Source organism: Alternaria novae-zelandiae (assembly GCF_023758075.1).
Source record: "Alternaria novae-zelandiae strain BMP 2774 chromosome Unknown scaffold_2, whole genome shotgun sequence".
Taxonomy (NCBI): domain Eukaryota; kingdom Fungi; phylum Ascomycota; class Dothideomycetes; order Pleosporales; family Pleosporaceae; genus Alternaria; species Alternaria novae-zelandiae.
Genome location: NW_026056962.1, coordinates 44700 through 69478, shown reverse-complemented (window position 1 = coordinate 69478; position 24779 = coordinate 44700). Strand labels below are relative to the sequence as shown.

At 52.9% G+C, this 24779-nt stretch overlaps 6 protein-coding genes across 6 annotated transcripts; 3 read left to right on the top strand and 3 right to left on the bottom strand.

Annotated features, from left to right (window-relative positions):
- Window positions 1-1035: 1035 nt before the first annotated feature.
- Window positions 1036-2223, top strand: J4E88_001080 (uncharacterized protein; the record flags this gene model as incomplete). The annotated part of the gene is made up of 2 exons (XM_049394752.1): window positions 1036-1485; window positions 1534-2223. 2 exons carry the CDS (start codon window positions 1036-1038, stop codon window positions 2221-2223), a joined length of 1140 nt encoding a protein of 379 aa, XP_049258616.1.
- A 6549-nt stretch (window positions 2224-8772) lies between these two features.
- On the bottom strand, window positions 8773-11265 carry J4E88_001079 (uncharacterized protein; the record flags this gene model as incomplete). Its single annotated transcript, XM_049394751.1, has 7 exons — window positions 8773-9025; window positions 9077-9189; window positions 9238-9723; window positions 9772-10032; window positions 10083-10344; window positions 11044-11170; window positions 11223-11265. The coding sequence occupies 7 exons, from the start codon at window positions 11263-11265 to the stop codon at window positions 8773-8775; spliced, it is 1545 nt and encodes a 514-aa protein (XP_049258615.1).
- Window positions 11266-15699: 4434 nt separating this feature from the next.
- J4E88_001078 (uncharacterized protein) lies at window positions 15700-18235 on the top strand (the record flags this gene model as incomplete). Its single annotated transcript, XM_049394750.1, has 3 exons — window positions 15700-16352; window positions 16405-17878; window positions 17924-18235. The coding sequence occupies 3 exons, from the start codon at window positions 15700-15702 to the stop codon at window positions 18233-18235; spliced, it is 2439 nt and encodes an 812-aa protein (XP_049258614.1).
- A 612-nt stretch (window positions 18236-18847) lies between these two features.
- J4E88_001077 (uncharacterized protein) lies at window positions 18848-19861 on the bottom strand (the record flags this gene model as incomplete). The annotated part of the gene is made up of 3 exons (XM_049394749.1): window positions 18848-19042; window positions 19066-19796; window positions 19858-19861. 3 exons carry the CDS (start codon window positions 19859-19861, stop codon window positions 18848-18850), a joined length of 930 nt encoding a protein of 309 aa, XP_049258613.1.
- Window positions 19862-20788: 927 nt separating this feature from the next.
- On the bottom strand, window positions 20789-21417 carry J4E88_001076 (uncharacterized protein; the record flags this gene model as incomplete). The annotated part of the gene is made up of 3 exons (XM_049394748.1): window positions 20789-21263; window positions 21315-21354; window positions 21408-21417. The coding sequence occupies 3 exons, from the start codon at window positions 21415-21417 to the stop codon at window positions 20789-20791; spliced, it is 525 nt and encodes a 174-aa protein (XP_049258612.1).
- Window positions 21418-22846: 1429 nt separating this feature from the next.
- Window positions 22847-24727, top strand: J4E88_001075 (uncharacterized protein; the record flags this gene model as incomplete). Its single annotated transcript, XM_049394747.1, has 2 exons — window positions 22847-23016; window positions 23065-24727. The coding sequence occupies 2 exons, from the start codon at window positions 22847-22849 to the stop codon at window positions 24725-24727; spliced, it is 1833 nt and encodes a 610-aa protein (XP_049258611.1).
- Between the last annotated feature and the right edge of the window lie 52 nt (window positions 24728-24779).

Below are 24779 nucleotides of genomic sequence, written 5' to 3'. Positions count from 1 at the left end.
TCATGCATCGTTGCTTGAATCTTGGTGATACCTTGGAGTGATGCTTGGCTATGACATTCACGGTTGCGCGAGATGTTTAATTCATACTGTCGACGCGTGTTGCTTGTAAAAGCATGCGACTGTGCCACCAGCACCGGCTCCGGCATGTTGACCAGTGGTGGGTTGAGAAAATAACAAACAAGGCTGTGTGAAGAGACGCGCAATGGTTCCTTAGCCACATGGCGTGTCCGCCCGATCTGCTGTAGGAATGTTCGATGCTTGCATCGTATGCCCAAGAAACGGAGTTAGGTACGCGCCCCAGACCTTCGAGACGAGCTCGATTGGGTCATGGTGTCGTCTGCCAAGCTACTGGTGCATGCTTACCCCACACTTTCCGGATCGAGCGGCGCATGCTTGTTGCACTTCACCTCAGCCCAGCGCCCTGGGTCTAGAAACAACGCGGACTCTCTCAATCGATTTCTGACAGACAGTCTACCAAACTTGACCAGGAAGTCGCAAGCACTACTGTAAAAGAGCGGCCGCTATGGGTACCGTCGTTGGCAGAAAACCTCCAAAGAGCAAGAGCTGGTAGAGGGTGAATACACACGGGTGATCAACAGCCTCAACGTCGCTATTACATGCCACCCAAGTGCATGCGGAGAACGCTAGCCGCTTGTTGGTCGCATCTATGTACGGCTTCAGCTGTGTCATAGCTCCACTTGTGCGATGACTTGGCAAACTCTTTCCCGTTGTCACTGGGCAACATCGCGAGCTACAAGCTTCGCCCTGGAAGGCCGTGCTACGAAAGGAGGCCTTATTGGCCAGCATGGGGTGCGGAAAGAACTGGCCGGTGGCGTTTGTTCGAGATGTGCTTGGAAGAGCAAATGCCAACCTTGCTGAGGCCCGGCGGAACAATTGGTCTGTGGCTATGTGCATGGGTGGCATAGTACTTATTGTCCAGCTTCCCCTCTTGTTGTGTACCATCTGGACAATCATCCACCTCATACTACCTCCTCTCGTGATATCCTAGTATCATCAGGTCGGCCTGTCATCAACATGCTCAAGCAACTCTCCGTCCTCGCCCTTGCGGGCTTCGCACTTGCTCAGAACGAGACTGTCCCTGATCTCGCTGCCGCCTTGAACTCCACCGACGAGCTCTCCACCCTCCAGTCGGTCATTCCCGCAGGTGTACTTGAGTCTTTGGCTGGTCTCACCAACATCACCATTCTCGCACCCTCCAACAGTGCTTTCGGAAAGATCGACAATGAGACACTTTCCAGTCTCACTTCCAACGAGGGCCTCCTCACCGCCCTGCTACAGTACCACGTGCTCAACGGTACATTCAGGTCGACCGACATCACCAACACCAGCACCTTCGTTCCTACAGCGTTGACCAACCCAATGTTCACCAATGTCACTGGAGGTCAGGTCGTCGAGGCAATTGCCATGGATGACAGCGTAATGTTCTACAGTGGTCTGCTCGCCAACTCAACTGTTACAACAGCCGTATGTGCTCTTCTCTTACTTTGTCTTTTGCTTAGCTAACAAACGCAGGATGTTAACTTCACTGGTGGTGTGATCCACATCATCGATAGTGTCCTGACTCTACCTGAGAACACTGCCGACACCCTTTCCGCCGCCGACCTTGTTGCCCTCCGCGGAGCCATCAACGCGACCGACTTGTTTGACACCGTCAACAACACCCCGAACATCACCATCTTCGCACCCAACAACGAGGCTTTCCAGAACATTGGCTCTGCTCTCGGTAACCTAAGCACTGAGGACGCTGCCAGCATCCTTACCTACCACGTCATCGCCGGCACCATTGGCTACTCTTCTACCCTCGAGAACGGTACCAATCTCACCACTGCCAACGGCGAGCAACTCACCATCACTATTGGTGAGGGCGGTATCTTCGTGAACAACGCTCGTGTCGTCGCTTCCGACATCCTCATTGCCAACGGTGTTGTTCACGTCATCGACGAGGTCCTCAACCCCTCCAACGCGACCATTGCCGACTCCACCTCTGACGAGGGAGAGCCAGCATTCGAGGGCGCAACTCCCGTCTCTGATGTTCCCTTCACCAGTGGCCAGCCCACTCCCACCACCAGCATCGGCGAAGACGCTAGCGATGCTGCTGACCCCACCAGCACTCCTTCCAACACTGACAACGCTGCCCCCAGGCAGACTGGTGCCATTGGCATGAGCGCGCTGCTCGGCGCTGCTGCAGTTTACTTCTTGTAAGCGTATACAGGTTCGCAAATTGTGTAGGGCTTGTTGTGTGAATGATATCCATAGGGGGTTTCTTGTAAGGGACGATCTTTATGGAGTAATGTAATATACCTCAGCGAATTACTCGCTCATCCAGTCACGTTATTAGACATGAAATCGAGATTCATTTTACTCTTCGTAGCTAATTGCGGAAGTATGGTAGTTCGCGCATTCGATATCCAAGTGTTCGCGCAGGTGACTCTACGTAGATTGCGTACATCTTCTTCGTTGGCTAGTGATCTTAGTTGTCGATAAGTGGTGTTCGCGTCATAGTCGATGAATCTGCCGAGACATCGGTCTCTAGCACTGTGCGACGGCTTTTGAGTCCGAGTCTCACAGCTCGATGTCACCGTATCATGTCCGCTCTAGATTAATCGCCCCATGTGACTGCGTTTCAGGTCGGCAGACTTACCCGGTGGCACACCACCCTTATTTGAGATAATGACGTTGTACAATACATCGCGCACAACGGATAATGGCATCTGGTGCACAAAATCCTATGCTACTAAGCACAACACGCCTCAGTCCGACCGAAAAGCAAGGTGACCACGGCAAATGCCCAATTACGCGTGTCTTTGCGCAAGAGCTTTCTTCAACTTGTTAACAGAGAGCCTCGCGCGCAAAGACGGGAAGACCCCTTCATCGCATCGTCCCTGCTCACTTGGTCTGTTGCGAACTGTGCCACAAACCAGCGTTCAAGCCACCGCACCGGCTGCCCCATTAAAACAGCTTCGGCACGTTCGGTGTCCATAATCCTCCGAGCTTAAGAACCGCTCGGGCAAGGGTTCAAACGCTAAATCTTCACGACATTTTAGTGCCGCTTTCCACGGCTACTGCATCTGGTAGTTTCGGCGGCACCTTTGGGGTGTTCTCCAGTTTCGCGTTCTTATCGCCATGCCACCTGGGCAATGTCGGATTCCCAGTGCGTCGCGATCATATCTAAGACAATTCCCAGGCTGTATACTTAACATATCGCCTGCCGTAAACGAAGCAAAATCACGTGCCTGCATGCGATGTCACTATCCGGGTACCTGTCTGAACCGGTGTTTGACTCGTATTAGACATGGGAATATACACGGAGTTTTCTAGAAACTCAAATCACAACGCTTCTCTTCGAACATCCAGCTGTGGGGGAAAATAGCGCTCAAATTGGAAGGATTGTCGAAATTTCGAAGGGAGGTGGTATCGATCCTGCTGGCACGGACGCCGTAGAAAACCCTATGCACCAAGACTCTGATCACCAGCGAAACCCCGCAAGACATCGCGTTATCTCGATGTCGAAGCTCTCTCGCTGTGAGTGCATATCTTACCAGAAAAAGCGACGGATAGCGATAATCAGCTCTCCACAAAGCGGACGAATATGCAGGTTCTCGCGGCGTCCGAGCTTTCGATTGGCGAAAGGAACCGCAGATTGCCCAAAAGTGGATCGCCAAACCAGGGCCGCGGTCGTTCCGAGATCCGTTCGACCCTTTTACAGTTCTCCAGCCTCCACATCGCAAATGCAGAATGCACCTGGGCATCATGATCTTCGGCAGATCACAGAGAACACCCATCTCCAGCCCTTGCGCGGCGAGAGCGTCGTACGATATCGTGAGGTGGACGCTGCGGAGGGCCGTTGCATGGTCGCATAACTACCTAGGTACAACGGCACAACAGTGACCAAGAAAATATTTCTCGTTCCTGGTCCCACTATCTGTCATTACCCGCGAGAGCGAGAGCACAATTCTATACCCGCGGCTTCGGTGGCGCTAAGTCCTCGCCAACCCGACGGAGGATTTGCAATCTCCAGAAACAGCCGAAGGAACCTACCTGTCGTATCGTAGTGCTGTCGCCATGATTCACTCGTGGCGTACATGCATTTCTCTGATTGACCCGCTGACCTCGTCCGCTGTGGGCTTTACCATCTCGGCGTCTTTCTTGGGAGCTAATTGCAGGGTAGTCCGTGGGTTTGTGACGGCATCATGCTGGGTTGCCGCCCGTGCGGAGCGCATGTCTGGGTGCGTCGTACGGGATATATGAGTGTTGCAGGGTAGGTCGCGGCGCTGGAACATTGCGCGCCGTCTTACACGCGTCTGGTCCAAAATTTTCGTCGGTTTTGTGTTGTACTGTTCTTGGGCTTATTGATGCGACATCTGTTCCCGTATTGTCGAGACTGGCACTCGTTCCTTTGTCATTCTCTTCAATAGCCGCAGTGTTGTTCAGGAACGCGCGATAATCATGTTCCGTTTATCAAGATCCTGGAAGGATAAAAGGGAGAAGCACCAGGTCGATGTGTAAGTTTGATCGAATCGACCGCGCGCCACACATACGTTCTGAAGGAGTCAAGGCCGTTCATGGCCATCACGATCCACAGGTTCTTTTCAGGCCCCTGTTTCAGACTTTGCGGGTGGTTCGGTATTCGAAGTAGGTTCAACCTCATTCACTGACCGTTTTTAGACATGAGCCGTCTCGACCGAGATCCGTTAGTGTGTCGACAGACCGATCCTCCACCGCGTCCAGAACGGTTGTAGTTCCAAAGGCCGCTATACGTTCATCAACTCGATATACCGATGCCGAGATTCCCATCCGGAGCATACATAAAGATGCGGCGTATGATGCCTGGGCTGTACCGCGCCTGACGAAGACTCCGTGGGAGCTCGAACGAGGCAGGAGGAACTCAACGCGCAGACGCTCAAGGCCTATTTACCAATTCCCGGCGCATATTTTCAAGAAGCTTCCGAGGGAAGTGTACGACTGCATTCTTGCCCAATTGGATATGATCTATCAGGACCGCAACCAAGCTTGTGGATCATGTTATCTTGGAGATCTCCACAGCCTGTCATTGACGAGCCGCGCATGGGATAAGGCTGCGAGTGCTGTCATGTACAGCAAAGTCCTAGTTCCCACCAATGAAGAGCATGGAGGGCTTCCGAAGCTCAAGACAAAAGGCACAAGCCGACTAAAGTTGTTACGGAGGACACTTCGCGAGAATTCTGGACTATCTCGGCGTGTACTGGAATTACACATGTCTGATTTTCAGTCGCTTTACGAGAACGCAACCATTGAACGAGAAGAGATCGTGGATCTTGCAGCTTCGTTGGTTATGGCTTGTCCGCGTTTGGAACGCTTAGTCGGATTTCATGTGCAATTCTCACAAGCCTTTGACCGATTGTCGCACGCGCTGTCTACAAGACCAAATCTCAGGGAAAGAGCGTGGATGTTGACCAATGCGGATGGAGACGCCGGAGCAGATGACGAAGACGACGAGACAGTAAGAGGCAACTACATCGCCGAATGTGACCCGACCGAACGCTTCCTCAACCTGAGCTCTCAACATTCCAATTTATCAACTCTGGTTCTGCATCAAGAGCAGGGCCAGTGTTTGACATATCTCAATTTCCGAGCTGTGGTTGGAACTTTCAGAAACTCTCCACATCTGCAAAATCTGGCGATCTCTGGACTCGCGGGGCCCTCGTTTACCAACATAGCTTTGAACGCTATACCACCAAACCTACAGTCACTGCGCCTTGAAAACCTCCCCGGCGTCACGGAGAAAGGTATTCAGCGCCTTGCTACCTCACGGCAGGCCGTCTCGATCCAGAAACTGACGCTTGTGGACTTGGAAATTGAAAGCATACTCACGATAGCGGACATTCTTTCTCCACATCTTGCCAGCTTGAAGGAGTTCTCGCTCGTCCAAACCAGAGCGCCAATATTATCGAGGCGAAATTTCGATCCTGTGTTCAACTCGCCATCACTCCGATACATCCACTGGGAAATACGCTCCGAGGCCTCCCCGTTGCCTTCATTCATTTCACCCACATCTGCGGAGCTACCAGAGTCACTACCATTCCCTTTCCCGAACGTTGAACCAATATGCTGCCACGCCACATCTCTGCTTGCAGCAAGTATCCAGGCCAACGGCTTTCCAATGCTACGTCGCATTCGCATGCCTCACGACCCTCAAGGGGTTATACAATCGCTTTGTAAACCTCTTGCGACAGCACTACTTCCGTCCGATACGTCCAAGATTGCGACCGCTTCACGCATCTCCACTTCGGACGGATTTTCCATCGTGTTGGAAGAGCCTGTCGCGGATTCTCCAAATAAACACAGAGCGTCCATCTATGGGGTGACATCAGCGTTACGTGTAGACTCTGTAGTCGGCTCCCCGACCTTCGAACCGAGCCATACAGATGTCGCCCTCACACCGATGCGATCGCGTCTCGCAGCACAATCACGAATTCTTGCCGCAAGGAAGGATGCTGCCATGACAATATGTGTGTCCAGCCCCGACGGTGAGATCAAAGTGAACAAGGTCATTGGTAACCATGTCGGCTACGTGGGCAGCAAAATCACGTACGATCTGAAGGCTGATAATGAAACGGCGGGGCGAACTGAATGGATCACAGGGATGAATGACTTGGTCGGCAACGCTGGGAAAGAGAACCAGGATATATCCGAAAGCAGTCGAAGAAGTTGTGGACATCCTATCGGTAGCGGAGGGGGCAATGTAGTGGGGGTTGAGGATCTTTTCTGAGTCGCGTGTTTTCTCTGTCGAATCGTCTCCTTTGTTCTCAATCGTTCGCAGATATGCTGCAATGTCTTTTCGGTCCTAGAACACCCGGTGTGTTCAACTTAGTCCAAATAATTTCTAATGCAGACTTAGCCAGCGCATCCCGTGGGCAGCGCTTTTATGCAATGCATCATGATCAAACATGTTCACCAACCGATGAGCATTATGAGTACAGGGATGTCGGCAATGAAGGCCGAAGTGTGCTCGATCAAAGACTCGGGCCGAACAACCATCATGAACGCGCAGTTGCTGATGGTGCACCTGAGTTGACCTGGAGCCAATCGGAATGATGCCAACCCTTGCGCAAGCACTCTGTTTCTGACAGCCATGAAAGAGTGGGCCCGGCTCGCGATGCACGGGTGGTATTGCGAGATGGGATTTGATTTGCGCATGCCGGCGATAGCACATGCATGGGATACTGCAGTCCTTGACATCCCCATGCAACCGAAGTTCAGCTCCAGAGTCATCCATCGGTACGTCCACCGGGGGATGCTATAGGCAAGCTCGTACAAAGTCGCTTGTGCATGGCTGCATGCGCTCAGCCTGAATGGGCATTTCCCACGAACTTGCTGATGATTGATGCTCGGTGGTCGGGCGTCGCATGCTCATTGGGGACGTTTCCAAAGTCTGGTTGTGGCTAAAAGCGTCTAACATCTGAGAAGGAACGCTAGCCCAAGTGGGGAGATACGTATCGAAAATTGCTATCCGCTATGCCCTACAATGTTTCGTAGGATTATCCCCATGTGAACGCAATGGAGTCTGGTTTATGAGAATGTTCGTTTGCATACGGGGCCTATGAAATACAGCTCGTTCTAGCCATCTGCACAAAGATCCATTTCCACCCGGTAATACCTGGGTAAAATGTTGGTTGTAGCCCAAACCTCCCAAACAGCAAAAGCATTCAAGAAATGCTAATTCCCGACAGAATGGTCAGTCGAAGCTAGAGCATAGTGGGACAATGGCTGCACGCTCAGGATACAGAGACGGGAATATACTTGGCTAGGCCATTGCGGCTTCCGCGGAGAGGATGCCTCACAAAAGCCAGCGCTGTCGCTCTTTGCCCGCTGCATCCGCTCTGCTCAAGCCACGATAACACAAGAGTTCCTAACGCTCAGTGAGGAATACCTTCCCAATACCAACATCTTCGAAAGACCCATATATCGCAAGTGGGTCGCTTTTACACGGCAGAAGCCGTGTTCCCCACGCGTGCCCTTCGAATTGCCGGGACCAGTAAGGTGCAAAGCTGCACGTAGATATGCCGTTCTTGGGTATAGAGCACTGCGCCCGTCTCTCGATATTTTCACTAATACTTTAACAGTCATCTCCGCAATCGAGAGGGATGCGCTATAGCCATGGACATGAGTAAGAATCGAACCACAATCATCTACCGACTCGAGTAGACTCTCGATCACGAATGCCGTTTGCCATAGTGAAGTTCCTAGCGGGATCGCCCGTGTAAAGAGTCGAGATGTTCCACCGATCGCCACACCGGTTTGATTCTTCCGGTCTAGCCTTGGCATCACATTGATCAGAGTGGGTACAGAAGAGCCACAAGAGCCACATGGCTGGAAGCCGATAGTGGAGTTTGGCGCTAGATTGCTTTCCGCGGACTCGAAGGAGAGTTATTTGGAAGGCCTGGCGCTGCTAGGGCCGGGTTCGGATACTTTCAGGCAATCGTGCACTTGCTGCTTATATTCAAGTATGTTCCATTTTCGTTTGTATCGTTCCTTTCCGATTCCCAATTACTACACTCCCCAGGCCTTACTCCCGGACATTTGATTACAAGACATGAATACCCAAAGACGGCTTTTCGCGGACAGCGGCCCTGCGATGTGACCAACGCCCCAAGATACGTGAAGGATGCGCCGATTGCGATCAAGAGATGCGAAGATGAATTTCACCAAGAACCCGATGATGGACCAAACTCCGAAAGAATAACATGAACAACCCAAAACGCTGCAAGAATATCATGCTACCGGCTTGATCGGGATATGCCCCTCCAGTTGCGGCATAATCTCGAGGATTTTTGGATCGACAGTCCAGTTGTTCAGGTCGGCGATGGTACTCTCAAAAAGTGGTGTCATACGGGTGTAGCCGGATTCAATGTCCCAGTAATGGCACGCATCGTCCGCGTATGGCCATGTGATACCAATCAACCCAACGAGATGTACAACTGGATATTCCTGGGGATGCGCATACAGCAGCTGGCGTACTTGAGGCCTGTAGGATGGTCAGTAAGAATCAGAAGATTTGAAGAGCCGGCGAACGTACCAGGGAACAAGGTCAATGAGCATATCGTACGGTGACGTCTCCTGCTTTCCTGCGGGTGGCATCAACCACTCCGGACTTGCGTTCACGTTCTCCACACTGGGCCATATGAGGAACTGCAGAAGGATTAGCTCCGACTTCGTGCCGTGCGAAACATTACTTACGCGCATCAATTTAGTCAAAAGCCATGTAGACGCAAGTCTGACTGGCAGAGGGGACGAGGGAAGCAGCCTGTTGACTGTTCTGGAACACCACGTCGAGACTGGCTGCGCATCCTGAGGGTCCAAGAAGCCCAGCAAAAGAGTATCGACATCGATCTCCGATCTTCCAAATATCTGGGGCTCGCTCCACCCGTTCGCGAGCTGATCTCGTTTGGTCCTCCGATAGAACGCGCAATCGAAACCGAATTTGTTGAGGGCATTCGCCGCAGCCTCGAGACTGAGTGGAGAGGGGTTCGCGGCCACAGTCACATCGACGGGATTGTCGTGGGAATAGGCCAGCGAAGACTGGCTCTGTTCTCTCTCTTCACGGGAAGAACCGCCGTACGATGAGCCGGCCAACGGGTGCGTGTGACCAGGAAAGGGCTCGCTACTGCTTGGAGTTCCAAACGAATCGGCGTCTGCAAGGGCAGGTGTTGGACCCAGAGACTCCTTTTCTTCAGTCAGCAACAGGCCATGAGTGGTTGAAGCGAAACGTACCGAAAGCGCTTTCTTGACCTCCTCAGCTGAATGGTGTGCGAAACCATTCTTCTCCAGCTCGGACGCCCAGTTTGCAGCCGATGCACGATCCGGTGCCATTGCCAGCAGCGACACGACGGACTTCATATCATCCAACTCCTTGGCTAACCGCCTGACATGGGCCCGCAGTTGAGTTGTCGTTTTGCCATCTTCGGCGACATCGTAGACACATGTGAGGTTCTTGGATTGGCAGGTGTTGCACTTGGGCCTCACGCCGTCGCACTGCGCACGTGTCAGTGTACCTGTGGCATACGCGCACAACGGGTACGTACCTTGGACTTGCGCTTCCTGCAGCTTTCACATGCTATCGATGTGATCTTCCCGCGGGGCGTCCGCAACGCATACGTGCCGGCAATGGGAGACGAATGCTGCCCCCGAGCATTGGCAAGGGCGCCTCCAAGTCCCTGTTTGGGCGCCAGCGGGGCTTTGTGATTTGCAGCGGCGGACGCTGCCAGCGGGCGAATCACGAGGTTGGTTTGGTTGGTGTCGAGGTGGAGGGGCACCTGGCTTTCGTCCCACTCGGAGGGCTCCTGGCTGATGAAGTGTCAGCAAAACTCAAAATCCGCGTCAAAATGGCAGTAGCAGCTGGCGATGCATCCCGACGGTCGCGCATCTGGCTTGCGCACATCGTTGCGTAGACTCGCATCGATATGCGCGCCGTCCATGGTGGTTTGGACCCCGCGCCAGCAGCCCGAATTCAGCAGCCCCGAAACCAGTGCCGAAGGAAATCCTTGGAAGCGCAGCAATGCACGGGTCATCCTGACGCCGCAACGGGCAGGTATATCAAATTACCGTCGTGATAGCCAGGAGACCCTAAACGGAGCACATATTCTCCGTCGCCAATACGACATGCCGATATGCACAGCCACGGACGGTCGTAAGACGACTTGCAGATCCTTTCCCCGGGGATCATCGCTCGAGCAATAGCTTGAGCAATCTCTCACGATTCCCAGGTATTTCTTGGCATCTCCGGATCGTACCGGTGCTTCGAAACATGCTCTGTGTCTCTGGTGGATGATGGGGATTGGAGCCTGCCGCGAGCTCAGAGGGACGTCGTCGACTCATCGTACTGCAAGGCCATCCACCACCTTCCAGGTACTGGTTCGGCCTTTTGAGGAGTGGTAACGGAGTGCGAGGTGGGCGAAAGATGGGTCCGGTCCGGGTCCAGAGACGGGGTCGATTGCTATCGTGTGTATGCTGGTGGGGATAGTCTGCTAAGACTGACATACTCACATTTGGATTCCCTGAGCTTGTCCTACGGCTTCCGAGGCACGACGCATCAAGCGAGGATTTGCGCTACCTTGCGGAAGTCCTTCTAAAGTGTCAGGCAAGCTGCCACTGCCATACCAGTAGTTCAATCCTGCGGTATATGTTAGTGGGGGGATCAAGAGCTGGACATGATGCCGACCTACCAGGAGACGAATTCGATGATTGTGCCGGCATGAATGCGAGCATATCTCAGGGCGGAGTTATCAACAAAAGGAGCTATGTCGGAGTAAGGTGGTGGTGGAGGGAAGGATTTGCTTCTGCAAAATTCACATGGAAGATCCGCAATGCATATCGGGCATTAACTTTGTATATCCTCTACTAGAGCACTGAGCCTGAGGTTCATTAGTGCCCGGCGAACTCCTGTGCGGAACTGCTGACACGCACATAGAACTGGGACGAAGTTTCAAAAGCGTCGCCCATCTAAACACCAGCTTTCGGATGCAGCTGGATCTAGTGTTTTAGCGCACCACACAGCAACGACCGCGGGGAAATCGGGTTAGCGGACGGCACTGTTAGACTAGGCTAGAACGGCCGCTCCTACGAGATGCTGGCAAAGGCATGCGAAACCGAACGCGGACATGCGACCCCATGATACTATGTCATGAAGTTTTCGACTGGTATGAGTCGCTCTCCATCTGATTGAACAGAGATCTGTAAACCGCAAGTAGCCTCAGTACGCCATGCGCGCGATCAAGGTTGCTATGTGGAATCGGACCCTTTTTCTTGGTGTAAACATAGGTACGGTTAGATCACGCCTGTCGATCATCACTTTGCATGCTCACTGGTGCAGTGACGTGCGGCAGATCGTCTCAAATCAACTTTCAACGAAGTTCCAGGCCTCCATAGCTTAGTATCCCGTATGGTCTCAACCTAACATGGACGCTTGTTGGAATGTCGCTAGGAACACGTAGAATCTAAGCAGCGCGACGCCCTTGACCCAAGCCGGTGTGGTAATATCTAGTCGGACCGATAGCCACCAAAGCTTGCTGGACGCGCTGCCGCGTTGAAGCGCCCAACCGGGATCCGCCATGAGAAAAACGCAGTATGCTTAGACCATCAAGGATGGTAGGGTGTGACGTAGTTTTTAAGTTTACGAATGTCGGCTTCATGTGCCCTCTCGACGCCCGGACGTTAAGACCAACACGGTCAAGTAGCTTTTGCCAGGGTCAATAGTCAGGCAGCTGGGCAGGAACATTCTCCCGCACGCGCATTAGAGTGCAGAACGCCACCACGAAGCCACGCCACGCTCATATGCCTTTCTTTCTTCTATCCAAGTCGGATGGCATACCTCCGTGCAGCGAGGTAAGCAAAGCGGCGGGTATAGTGCTTCTTCCACTGCGCCTCCCGCCGGCATACGCACGAGAAAGAACTCCCGTGATCTTCTTTCCACTAGCTGGATGCTCGACTTCGACGCATAGTGGGTTATAGACAGACTACGCGGGGATACGGCGTCGAGGCTGAAACTTTCCACAACATTGCCTATGTCAAGCTGTACGGGACGCCGTCTAAGTCGATGCTATTGTAGTGGTACCTTACCTCCAAACCTGTTCCTGACCCTTTGTCAATTGTCATCAAGCAATTATTCTAAGTCGGCCCAAACTTAGCCCAAGAGGGTATTCTTACCCTAAGACGGAGCACGAGGCTTTTCAACTAGCTCCACACCATGAACGGGTACGGGGAAGACTTCGCAGTCGCTTCCTTAGATACATGGCTCTAACCACGTCTGATTGGTATCCCGATCGCATCTATGACCTAACGCCAACTCACCGAGCATTCCACCGTGCAGTGTGCAACCACGTGCTACACATCTCGGTGAGCAGAAACTACAATCAAACCCATTATTGAAGTGTAGCTGCGGTACGAAAGACTATTGAAGCCCATCTCCCTTCTGAAGCTTATGATGTTTCCCAAGTAAGCACTTTCCCTAGTCATGTTTGACCAATATCTCTCTCTGTGTTGATCGTGTCTGGATGATGTATTCTGCCCGGGCAGATATTCTGCCTCTCCCAAAAAGGAAATTGGACGCGCCTTCCAAGCTCGATCAGCAACCTTTTGCGAGGTACTCCTAGACCATCACACCGAGATTTGCTCATCGAACTCCGTCTGTAACCTTGGGCTATGAAGTCTCGAGTACACAGGGATCGCAGAGTTTACGGCTTCTTGCGGACCTGCGCTAGACTTTGCGGCCTTGGAGTCTCAGACGTCTCAGACTACTATGGGCTCTACTGCTGCCCATTCACCCATTGAACCGTGATCAGACCCTGGCCGAGGATCTTCACAACTTGGTAATGCTTCAATCTATCCCAGAGCTAGATCATAGGTTCTAGATGTGAGAGTTGTCTCACTGGTAGGTCATTCTCTACTTGCGTACTTTCAAGACCTGAAATTTTTCCATCTGTTCTTGATCGCTGCTGAGGAGACATGAAGTCGCAAGGATAACTGGGGGCTGGTTAGAGAATAGAAGTTGAGGGCATAGTTCAGGGCCGGCTAGGTGTGCTGTGGTGTTCCCCGGTGTGGCCGGTCTTCGCCGGTAAATGACGTTAGGCAACATAAATCCGTGGATTGGTACGTTGATTTGGAACAGATGGCTCGCACATATGGCAGAACTAGAAAGCTTACCTTGCAAGCGTCGAAGAGGCGTAGAAGAGAATTGTACGGAGGATATCGATCGAGGTCCAGACCTGACTTCATCTCAGTCCCCTGCTGTCGGTTCTCCATCTTGTCCCGGTAGTCTGGCACACGCTATATCAGGGTCTCTACCGTTTCGTACCTTCAGCACGTCAGTGGCTACGGAAGCCACGCCGACGTTCGCGATTGGTTCGGAACTTCGTCCAATCTAGCCACAGGGTCATCCAAACCCCGAAGATCTTCGGTGACATACGTGAATAGCGCACACAATGAAGTGGTTGAAAACGTGGCTAGCAGAGCTATCAGATCAAGTACGCTTCGGGTAACGTACTCATTCATTGCACCCGTTCCGTCCAACAACATGATGAGTACCGAAGCTCGGCTATGTTGAATATCATTTCCTGCAGGGTCAATCGTACGACTTTCATGCACCCTTTGCTCATAGGTAGCGCAAAGTTTATCTCACCTGGATTTCTCCTTTACCTAGCTACACTACGGTGTACAGTGTAGAACATTTAGTCGTACTCTGCGGTTCTGGAGAAGAGACTTGCGACTTTTGATGCCTTTGTCATAGCCTTCAGCCGAACACATGGCCCGTGTTTGCATTTCTACATAGTAGACACTTTTCTTCTTTGTACCTAGGTGGAGTGTATATAAGCTATCGTTCACCGCTGCAACCTGTGAGCGTGACGCACACCGTGCTTTCCATACCAACACGCCTAAGGCGTGGAAGTGTCTCGTATTCTGCTGCGCGATTGTCAATCGCTTAGATAGTCGTTTGGCAAGGATAACATGCGTTCGTTCACAATGTTGATGGTGATCATGCTTGAAGCATTTCCGCGGCATGCGAGAATCGAAAAAAACAACTCGCCTACCTTACCCAGAGACATTGGCTTACTGGACTACAACCGGCATGTTACTGTTACATGGATCGGCTCGCGAATCTTAGATGCGGAAGATCTTCGTGCGCGTAAGCTACCAAGGTAGACGGAGGGAGGCGCAACACCGGGTGCTTAGCCCCATCGCATGAGACCCGTCACCAAAGGCTGCACAGCCTCGGTAGGCGTCGAGGCGAGGCGAGGATACTTTCGGCGGGATGCATCCGATGCTATTTGTTACAGGCGATCCAGTTGATATTGGGCAGTGACACAGCAACTACAACCCGTAACGAAGTCGTTTTGTGGAACTCCCCTGCGAAGAGTCATGGACTGCTGTCGTGGATTTCGACATGAATCACGGGAATCAGACCATCGCCGCTTTGGCCCCTCGCAAAGCGGAAAGAGCAAGAAAGCACGGCACGATGAGGCACAAGTGCGCTGTCAGTTGATCATGAACTGTCCTTGGACGCCTTACCAGCATACACACCCTTTTTGACGCTGTCCAGGACCATACAACTGGGTAAATTTCATCTGGCCGTTGCTTGCGTCAACGGAAGCGGCGTCTGGTCAAAGCAGACGTCTTGTTCTAGCCGCTACGAAGTCTTTCGTAAGGTTGGTAATTCTATAAACGTCGGAGTAGAGTACGTACGGGTAAGTCCACCTGGGCACTTCGTCAAGTCACTCGGGCGGGCTTGGGAAACATCCCAACGGCTCAAAACCTTGGACTTCCACTACATATTGTTGTATCAAATAACCTGACCAATCGACCGAGATGATATCGAGAACATTGAGCGCTGGCTTGGAGAGGCAAACGTGGTCTTGCTGAGGGATGGATTATTAGGTCACGTGCCTGCTTAGGTAATGCCTAAAGCTCTGACTTCATTGCACTTTCCCCGCTGAATCGCGAAGCCAACCGCGACGAGACCACGACGAATTCACCCATCACCAGCGCGTTCCTACTCACCATCTCGGTGCGGTCGCGCTTGTCTCTCCTTCTCTGCTACACAGTCAGTGATAGAGACACTCAATCTTCTCATCAACAAGAAGCAAGCTGACGCCAGAATTTATCTTCTGAAGCAAGATAGCGCGGTCCAGCATCATAGCAAGAGCCAACATGGCAGCGTCTCGCTCAAGTTCAGCTTCAGAGGGCGAGGTCTTGGATACCCGACACAAGGCAAACACAGTCAACTCGCGCGACGAACCTGCGATTAACGGCTCAAGCAGGTCCTTTGGACTGGATGGTGCTTATGATAACTACCGCGCATTGAGTCGCTCCCCTTCGCCATACCGCCGCAAGCGCACCCCATCACGCTCTCCGTCACCCTATCGGAGGAACCGCGCCGTCGACCGATCGCCATCGCCCTATCGACGAAGCCGAGCCGACCACACTGGGAATGATGCAAGGGGCTACAAGCGCAAGGCCTCTCCGCCGCGCAGTCGTCCTGACAAGCGGTATCATGCTGATCGTGGCAGACACGGTGACCCTCGACGGGCTCCAGGATCGTACCAGGGAGGCTTTGTCAAGGAACAGAAGGATGTACCAGACCGATCACACGCCAGGCCCATATCATACGCCGAAGTCGAGAACCCCAACCCCGTGCCAGACTTCCGAGAGCCGCTGCCTACCGACAAGCGACCACAGAACTCGCGTCACGGAGATCAGCAGCGCGACAAGTCTCGTCAGTCGCAGCCACAGAAGCAACAGGCACCGTCAGAACGCCCCAAGGCCGAGGCGAACAAGGCAAGCGTGACAGAAGATGTTGAGATGTAAGTGTACCCAGTGCCAAATGATTCCTCTACACAACTGACTCTGCAATAGGACCTCCGTTGACGATACGACTGAGTACACCCCGGCCCCTGTCGAAGAGAAAGTTCCCACTCAAGAATCGCGTGAAGAGAAACGTCGCCGCTGGGCTGCTATACGCGCCGCTGCTTCTGAGCAACAGAAGCCGAAAGACAGTCTGCTTCAGCAGGCTGTGCTGACGAATGCATCTGAAGCGGCAACCCCTAATGTCGGATCGCCAGCGGCCCACGCCGACAGTCCCATCTCACCGTTTGCATCGCCCCGTAATGGCGACCTCGACTCCGTACCAGCTTCACCAGACGTTATGGTAATCGACAAACAGAACGTAATCAGCGAGGGCAACAGTCCTGCGGTGGCGAGTCCATCCGCGGCGGATTACGACCCGCTACAGGACATGCTGGACGACCGCGATCGCGCTGCCAAGAAGAACCAGAACACCGAAGTATCCTCGGATGCGTACCGCGAGACCGACCCGAAAGCCCTCTCTACACTTCCAGCTGAGAAAGTAGCACCTGTCAAGAAACAAAAGAAAGAGTTCGACATGTTCGCTTCTGATGACGAAGACGAGGAAGAAGATGTCGGAACTGAGGAGGCTGTTGTTGCGAAAGGCACTGTGCTTGACGAGAAGCTGCTCGACAATTGGGACGACCCCGAAGGCTACTACAAACTGATCAGCAACGAGCTAGTGGATGGTGGACGCTATCGCATGATCAAGGGTCTTGGCCGTGGTGTCTTTGCCAACGTCGCACAAGCTGAAGAAGTCAGGGCTGACACCGGAGATTCAAATCCCAGGATAGTCGCTATCAAGATGATTCGCCGGAACGACTTGATGAGAAGAGCCAGTCAGAAGGAAATGGACTTCCTGCGCAAAGTCAACGAGGCAGACCCACAGGACAAGCGTCACATTATTCGCTTATTGGGTTCTTTCGACCACAAGGGCCATCTGTGCATCGTGTTCGAACACATGTCGAAGAACCTGCGAGACCTGCTCAAGGAAGAGACCAACGGCCACGGCCTCACACTTCCAGCTGTCCGCATCTATGCGCGTCAGATGTTTCTTGGTCTCCAGCACTTGCAGAACTGTCAGGTCATCCACCTTGATCTAAAGCCAGACAACGTCCTAGTCTCTGCTGACAAGAAAACTATCAAGCTCGCCGATTTCGGTACCGCTGTCGACAAGCGAGACGTGATCGAGCGCACTGAGTACCTCGTTAGTCGATTCTACCGCGCACCCGAGATCATACTTGGTATGGAGGTTGGCTATCCTGTCGACATGTGGGCTGTGGGTTGCACTGTGTATGAGCTATGGACTGGTAAAATCCTCTTTACCGGACGGTCTAACAACCAGATGATCAAGTCTTTTATGGACTGTCTGGGATGGCCAAGCGAGAAGCTGCTCAAGAAGGGTCTCGTCAACAATATTCTCGATAACTTTGAGTTGGGTCCACCGTTGAAGTTCATCAGTCGGGAGGTGGATCAGTACAACAAGGTAAGCGCTTTTGTCCCTTTAAGAGGTAAAGCTAACGAGCCAAAGCTCTCTGTCCGTAAAATTGAACAGCAGAAGAAGATCAACCGCGATATGAAGACGCGAGTTCATGAAGCTGCCCGAAGCATCTCCACTGGAGGACCTACCGTGGGCGAGCTGAACGATCTTGCGGATCTGTTGAGCGCAAGTCTACACATGAACGTCGAAAAGCGTCTATCGCCAAAGGAAGCTCTCGCGCACAAATTCTTCGCCAGTAAGAACCCCGCGCCTAAGACCGCCACACCTGCAAAGTCTGCTGTCGTCAAGCCACCCATGATGAAACGTGGCAATCCAGTTGGTACCTCCACTATTCGTCGGTAAGCTCTACAACATGGATTTCAGCGTTGCAATTTTCTTCACTTTTGGCGTTGTTCTGCTTCTTTGCTTTGAGCGTGAAAATAAGGACCGTCTTCGAAGAAGACGGCTAGCGCAAGGGCTTGGACTTTGGTGTATGGAGTATGAACAACTAACACAGGACCTTATAGGCTGCCATCAGACTGGTTTCCAGTATCGGAGATGGAGCCTGCGGAGAACATAGACAAGGGTAATCGGTCTACGGAGTGAGTAGGACACATTTACCGTGGGGTCGGGTACCACTGGGTTTGAGTCTCACGGCGCTGCTCATTTACAACTTTCGACCATGGTTCACTTCACGGTTACCGGTTACACGACAATCAATGGAGCAGATGTGTGGTGGACTCGGATCGAAAAGTAGGTGCTGCTGTGCACTTGCTTGTGGGTGGGCCTTCTTGTGGAATCGGCCTTGGACGTCCCTAGAAGAACTCCCGATCCATGTGAAATTTTCGGTGGAGGAAAGGTGATGAGGTGGAAAGTTAGTTCACATGTATAATATTGGGCACCCGGTATCTCAAGATACAGTCAATATGATGCATGTAGTGGAATAATCAATGTGCTATACATCTTGTCTATACTTCAAGCATCAATCTCTCCTCTCAAGAACGCTTTGACTTTATCACCCCAAACGACCTGACGCTTGTAGATAGTCATGGCTGGTACGCTGCCCAGGCCCAAGCCGTCGATAGCTTCCGCAAGAACCTGCCCACTTCCCTCGTCCCTCAATTCACGTAGGGGATACTGGTAGGTCTTGTTCTCGTTAGCCGAATCCAGCTAGCAAAGCCAGCCAAACGTACCTTGAACGCAAAGACCAGTGCTCCAGTCTTTGGTAAACGATGCAACGTCTGCCTTTCACACCTTACTACCGACTTGTTCAGATCAATCTCCTCTACATCCTCCACTTCTTGCTTTCTTTGCATCTCCTCTTCACTCATATGATTACCCTGCAAGCAGAACAGCTCCCCATTCGTACTGATGCTCCAATTACTCCGCTTAACGATCTTGCCCACAGGCAGATTGGCAAAGAAGCGATCCATGCTCTTCTCTAGCTTTGCCGCGTACCCGGGGACGGGAGCGTGGATGTCAGCGAGGAGTTGGCCGAGTTTTGAGCGTGTGTTGAAGCCGCTTGGAAAGCAGTTTACAAAGGCCGTTAGTACGTATTTCGTGGGAACAGTAGGCGAAGATGTAGGAGGAGAGGGAGTGAGTAAAAGGAATTCCGTATCGATGTTCGCACCTAAGATCTCAAGTGCTTCTTCTCCGTTTGGCATATGTAGTGGGATGAGGGTGTCTGTGACGTGATTCCGCAGATGCTTGCCTGATTCTGTGATGCGGTATAGGCTTGGGAAGCGTTGGGGTAGGTACGTTCCTATGAGCCATTCGTAGAGTTCTTGGACTGCGGGGACGGCTTCTGGGTTGCACGCGAGAACTTCGTGGCGTTCTTGTTTGAGGAGTTTTGTTCGGATCTGTAGACGTGTACGGTACGTGTTATCCATTGCTAGGAGATCATTCAGAGTGGTGTTCTCGAGGGCTGTTATAGCATCTTCGTCAGTGCGTGTCATAATGTTCAAGATTCATGATGGAGACGCTACCCATGGTCATATGAAACTTCGGTTTGAACGGACGAAGCTTGAGAGGTGCTTCTGTTTCGAGGTTGAAGTTTGGGATCGGCGTAATGGCATTGTATATGGCTTCTGCAATTATAGGTTCGAGTCTGTTGGTGCTTGGTGCTGTTGTCGGCGCCCGCGAAGGTCCCTGAATTACCGGTTGGTGTCAATGTCTCTAAGGGAAGATGCAACACCGGGGACTTCATACACTGACAGCCTTTTGTAGTCGATCTCGCTGGAACAATGCCAGAGCGATTACTCCCGCCAGCAAGAATAATACTGCTAGCGGCTTATCGACAAGACTAAGTTGATCCATTGTTGTTTTCGACTATCTTCCAAGACGTGTCGAGCAGATGGTCTGGATGTATTTGATATCTAAAGCGCCCGCCAAGCATATAAGGCGTCGTTATGAAATCGGAGAGAGGATGGAGGCATGGACTAAGAGACGCTACAAGCGCGGTGACTCTGCTATCAGTCGTGTTGCAGTAAGTGGGATTTGATTGCCTATCAGAGCTAACCCCGCATTCGGGCGGTTACGCTAAGATGTTGTACTAGGGGCAGGCCATGTTCAAGCCATGCATTCATCAACTCTCACTCAAGACTGGTCCGATGCTAGGTGTGAAGGCGAGCGATGAACCGTTACAAGAATAAGAAGATGCTTGGTTTCACGTTAAAGTGCCCTTCGAAACTGAGAAATCCCTTCAGTTCTTGCCTACGTGCCTTTCGGTTGGATCCATGTATATGCAGTTGCTTTGGCACAGGCTTGTAGTATATATGGCCATGCCGGTTTTATCGGATCGCAAACCGTTACAGGACCATGCGCGGCGACACATGGCGAACGGATACCATTCCTTCAGCCTCAATGAAGCAGCTTTAGTCTCCAAAACAGTCTTGCTAGACGTCTGCCTTGTCAAGTCTACGCCTTGGTGTCTTCGGCCTCAGGGTGACCGACAGGCACCAGCTTGCCCACAACTAAGTACTTCTCCTCGAATCTCTCCTCCCATCCCCTCAGCGCATCCATCTGCTCGGCATCCAGACCCTCGAGAGTGTCCAGCGGTCCGTCCAAATCCTTGGTCAACATGTCCTCGTCAAAGCTGCCACAGGCCAGGCCCCTTGAGGCATCGCGGCCAGCGAAGTTTGCATAAGGGCCACCAGGTCCGTAGAAGTTGCGACCGGACGTAACGTCAAATACCCGGCCACGGACGGCGAGGTAGACGGGCATGTTGTTCAAGCCATTGTAGGGGAAGAGCGAGGGCGGGGTGAAGGTGCGGAAGACGGTTGGCGGTGGGGCGCGCGGAAGGGTTTGCGGAGCGGCTGGCTTGAGGCGGAGATAGACGAGGAGACCGAGGAGAGAGAAGAGGATAATGTTTATTGGGGTGAAGACGGAGGCGCTGGAGGGCTGTGAGCTAGGTGTTGGTGAAGGAGCGGAGCTGGGTGCTTACGCGTGGGTTGCCGCTGGCTCCGGCAGAGGTGATGGGAGTGCTATTGCGGTTAGCGCGACGTTGTCCCATAAGGTGGCTCTTGTAGAGACTAACCATCTGACATGGCTGCGGGTGATGTGCTACAGCTGTGCTAGAGTGGTGACGGTGAAGGGTGCTGGCGTGGTCGAGGGTCGGCGGGGAGCTCGGTCGACATGACAGCCGATGATGCAACCCCAAAGACTCCCTCAGCACTAACCAGCCATCCATGTCAAACTATCACGGACGTCCGCCGGCTTGACATGCCAGGGCCGAATCGAGACATATGTACAGACAAGTTAATTGAATCGCATGCGGCCTACATCTGCCCGTCAAAGGGGTGCCATCACAGCTGAGATGCACGGCGGTGCATGTGAGACATAGCCACCGGCCTGCACAACCACGGATGCTGACGGCTGCTCTCTTTCACCGGAGAGTCGCCATGGTAATCTTAGATACTTCGACTCCACTTGCACCGTGACCGCACAACCGCAAGCACGCGCCCATCTGCGCGCAGACGTTGAGCATCGCGCCGCTGCATCCAGCCCATCCCTGCCGCGCTGCCTCTGAAACAGGGCCCTTTCCAGCCCTGAAACGCGCGACAGCGATTCATTTCCACCGTGCTGGGACGCGCTGATTCGCCCACGCCGCCTCTTGCGCCTCGGCCCTATCCCGTCCAAACATTGTGTCGCAAACCAATTCGCTGCTGTCGAACCGCTGTGTGAAGACAAAGACTTGCGGCACCGGTGCGATATCCTGCCGCTGGCGCTTTGGTCGAGGCGCAGTTCGCGAGTGTTTGTGGGGTGTTCTCCTAGATGCACTGGGCCGGCACTGATACCCGTCGACAACTCTACCTCGACTTGGTCGCCCTCCCTCATTTACCAAAATTACGCCCTCGGTGCTGCTGCAGCGCCCGAAGGATTCACGGCTTGAAGCTTACGTGCTGTTTCTTTGTTTAATCTGGCATCAACCACCACAACAACAACACAAACAGTCAACACCAACTCCACACCTCTCCCTTTACGCATAATTACACCCGGTACGTACTCATATTCCTTATCTCATCACCAGCTCTTTTGGCCTTGGTACTTGCGTCCTCGACATCGCCGGTTGGTTTATGCGCTTGCCATGCAATCCGGTCCTGGGATGGGACGCAATGCCAGGTTGCACAGAAAGAGCTGGTGTTTGTGTCATTCAGATACAGTAAAGGCATCTGGTAGTGGCCCTCTGCATCTCTGATCGACGGTCCATGTCTCTCGCCTATCGCCCGCACCGACAACCATCTCCACCAGATCTAGAACCAGGCCAAGTCTCGCGATGTCGATGGGTTTCAAAAAGCATCCAACAATCATGCAATCAGTGCGATGGCTCTCAAGGTTGCTGCGAAAAGGAGAAGCTTTCTGGAATAAGTAGCTCGGGGTCGCTGACAATACCGCCTTCCATACTTCGTGATGCTTATGTATACTTGCACCAATATCGAGCCGGGCTAATATTCGTTTCATGCAGATTCGCCCATAATGTGGAAACGATTACAGGGCGCCGTCCGAGATAGGGAGAGGCATGCGCAAATAGGAAACCCCGTACTTCTTGAAACCACCTATGACGAGGATCAACTGAAGCGCAATCCCAAAGTGACCGACCTGCAAAATGGCAGTCACCATAATTATGCGCTCCCTCAACTATCGCAGTAAGTATCGCAATTTCGTTTGCTTACTCGCCGCTGATTGTCTCGCAGTTTATTGTCTCCCCAGGAACCTCCCAACTACAGAGCCTCAGAAGTACCCACGGCCTCCTCCATCTACTCACAAGACACACTCTGCTACAATAACGACAACCCCACCGGCAGATCGCCCTCCGCATACGAAGACATATCACCTCCCAGCTCTCCGGAACCGGAACAGTACTCCTCTTTTAACCTACCGCGAAGATTTCGCTCGATGCGTGACGTGTCACCCATGGACGACGATCGCAGACAACTCGAAGACGATTCCCGCGCGGGCAGTCAGATCCCCGTCCTACGCAGAGCGCCGTCTGTCCTTCGAAATGGTGAAGCTCCGCCAGCACCCAAGCAGAAGTTCTGGGAGGGCAAGCTTGCGCCAAATGCGAAAGTGAAGTGGGATGAGTATTCAGGCGAGCCAAATAGTGCAGGGAAGGCCGCTTCAGTCGATCCAGGCTCTTATGCCAAAGGTGTGCCGTCATCAGACCCTAGGCCCATGGGGTATCAGGTTTCAGTCAGTGGTCCTGAGAAAAAGAACACAAGTTTTGGGGAGCGCGTTGGCCGCTTCGGGTCGAAGCGCTCACCACCGCCCGTGGAGCCGTGGAGCCGAGCGACGGGACGATCAGAAATCGCTCCTCCGCTCAAATACCAGCCTGCAGACAAACCACTTCAAATACCACGCAAGACGATTTCACCAAGCACGGACCAAGCGAGGTCAAACGCGCTTGCAGCTGCCATTGATTCCGCACCCAAGCTGCCTGACACTCAAACTGTAACAACCGAAATGGCGCCCAAGGATCCACGCGATAACGATATGCGTTACAACGACGGCATTAAACCCATTGTCCCGCTCAAAGTAGGGAAGAACACGCCTCTTCGAAGCGGTCACATCTCTCCAACCTCACCTTCAGCAGGTCTCGGTATAAGCACATCGTACCCGAGCCCCATCACACCAACCAATCGCACTCAACTGAACCAGTCCCCGGCCACCGTAGAGCCAGTAGAACAGACGTTGTACCCCACCTTGCGGACTGCGACGCCGCCATACAACAAAGAGACGTCAGAGAAGGACAAGCACGCACCCATCAGCCGGTTTTCGTGGACTACCTACAACAGTGCGGGGACATACCAACACTCACCACCACCTTCACCGCCCAACGGACTCTCGTCCTCGCAAGGAAAGCGCGTCGTAACCGAGCCCATATCGGCCGCTTCCTCGATCCTAAACCGTCGCCGCCCCGTACCCCCCTTAGACAGGGAACCCGCACCCATGGCCAAAGTCTACACCCCCAGCCCGAGATCCCCTTACGCCTCCTCCACCTTCTCCAACTCATCACAAAAATCACAAAAGGCGCTTCCGCTACCTCCTTCCCAACTCAGTGCCATCGACCACATCGCCTACTTGGAATCGCAGCAAGAAGATCTACGCATCCGTCGCAACAACGTGTATCGTTTGCTCAAGGACTTGAACAATGCTGCGCCGCCTAACCCGCTGCTTACCGACTTTAAGAAGGCTCGGGTCGCGGAAGAGAGGAAGAAGGCGTTTCAAGAGGAGTTGGATGAGATTCGCAGGGAGGAGCATGATGTTGGCCTCAAGTTGCATCGCGCATGGAAGAAGAGGGAGAGGGATGATCCAAACTCGAACGGGAGCGCCCTGTGGGTGAGGAGGGTCACTAGCTAGATGCAGTTGACTCGGTGGCATCGAGTTGGTCCACGATGTGGAGGATTCTCTT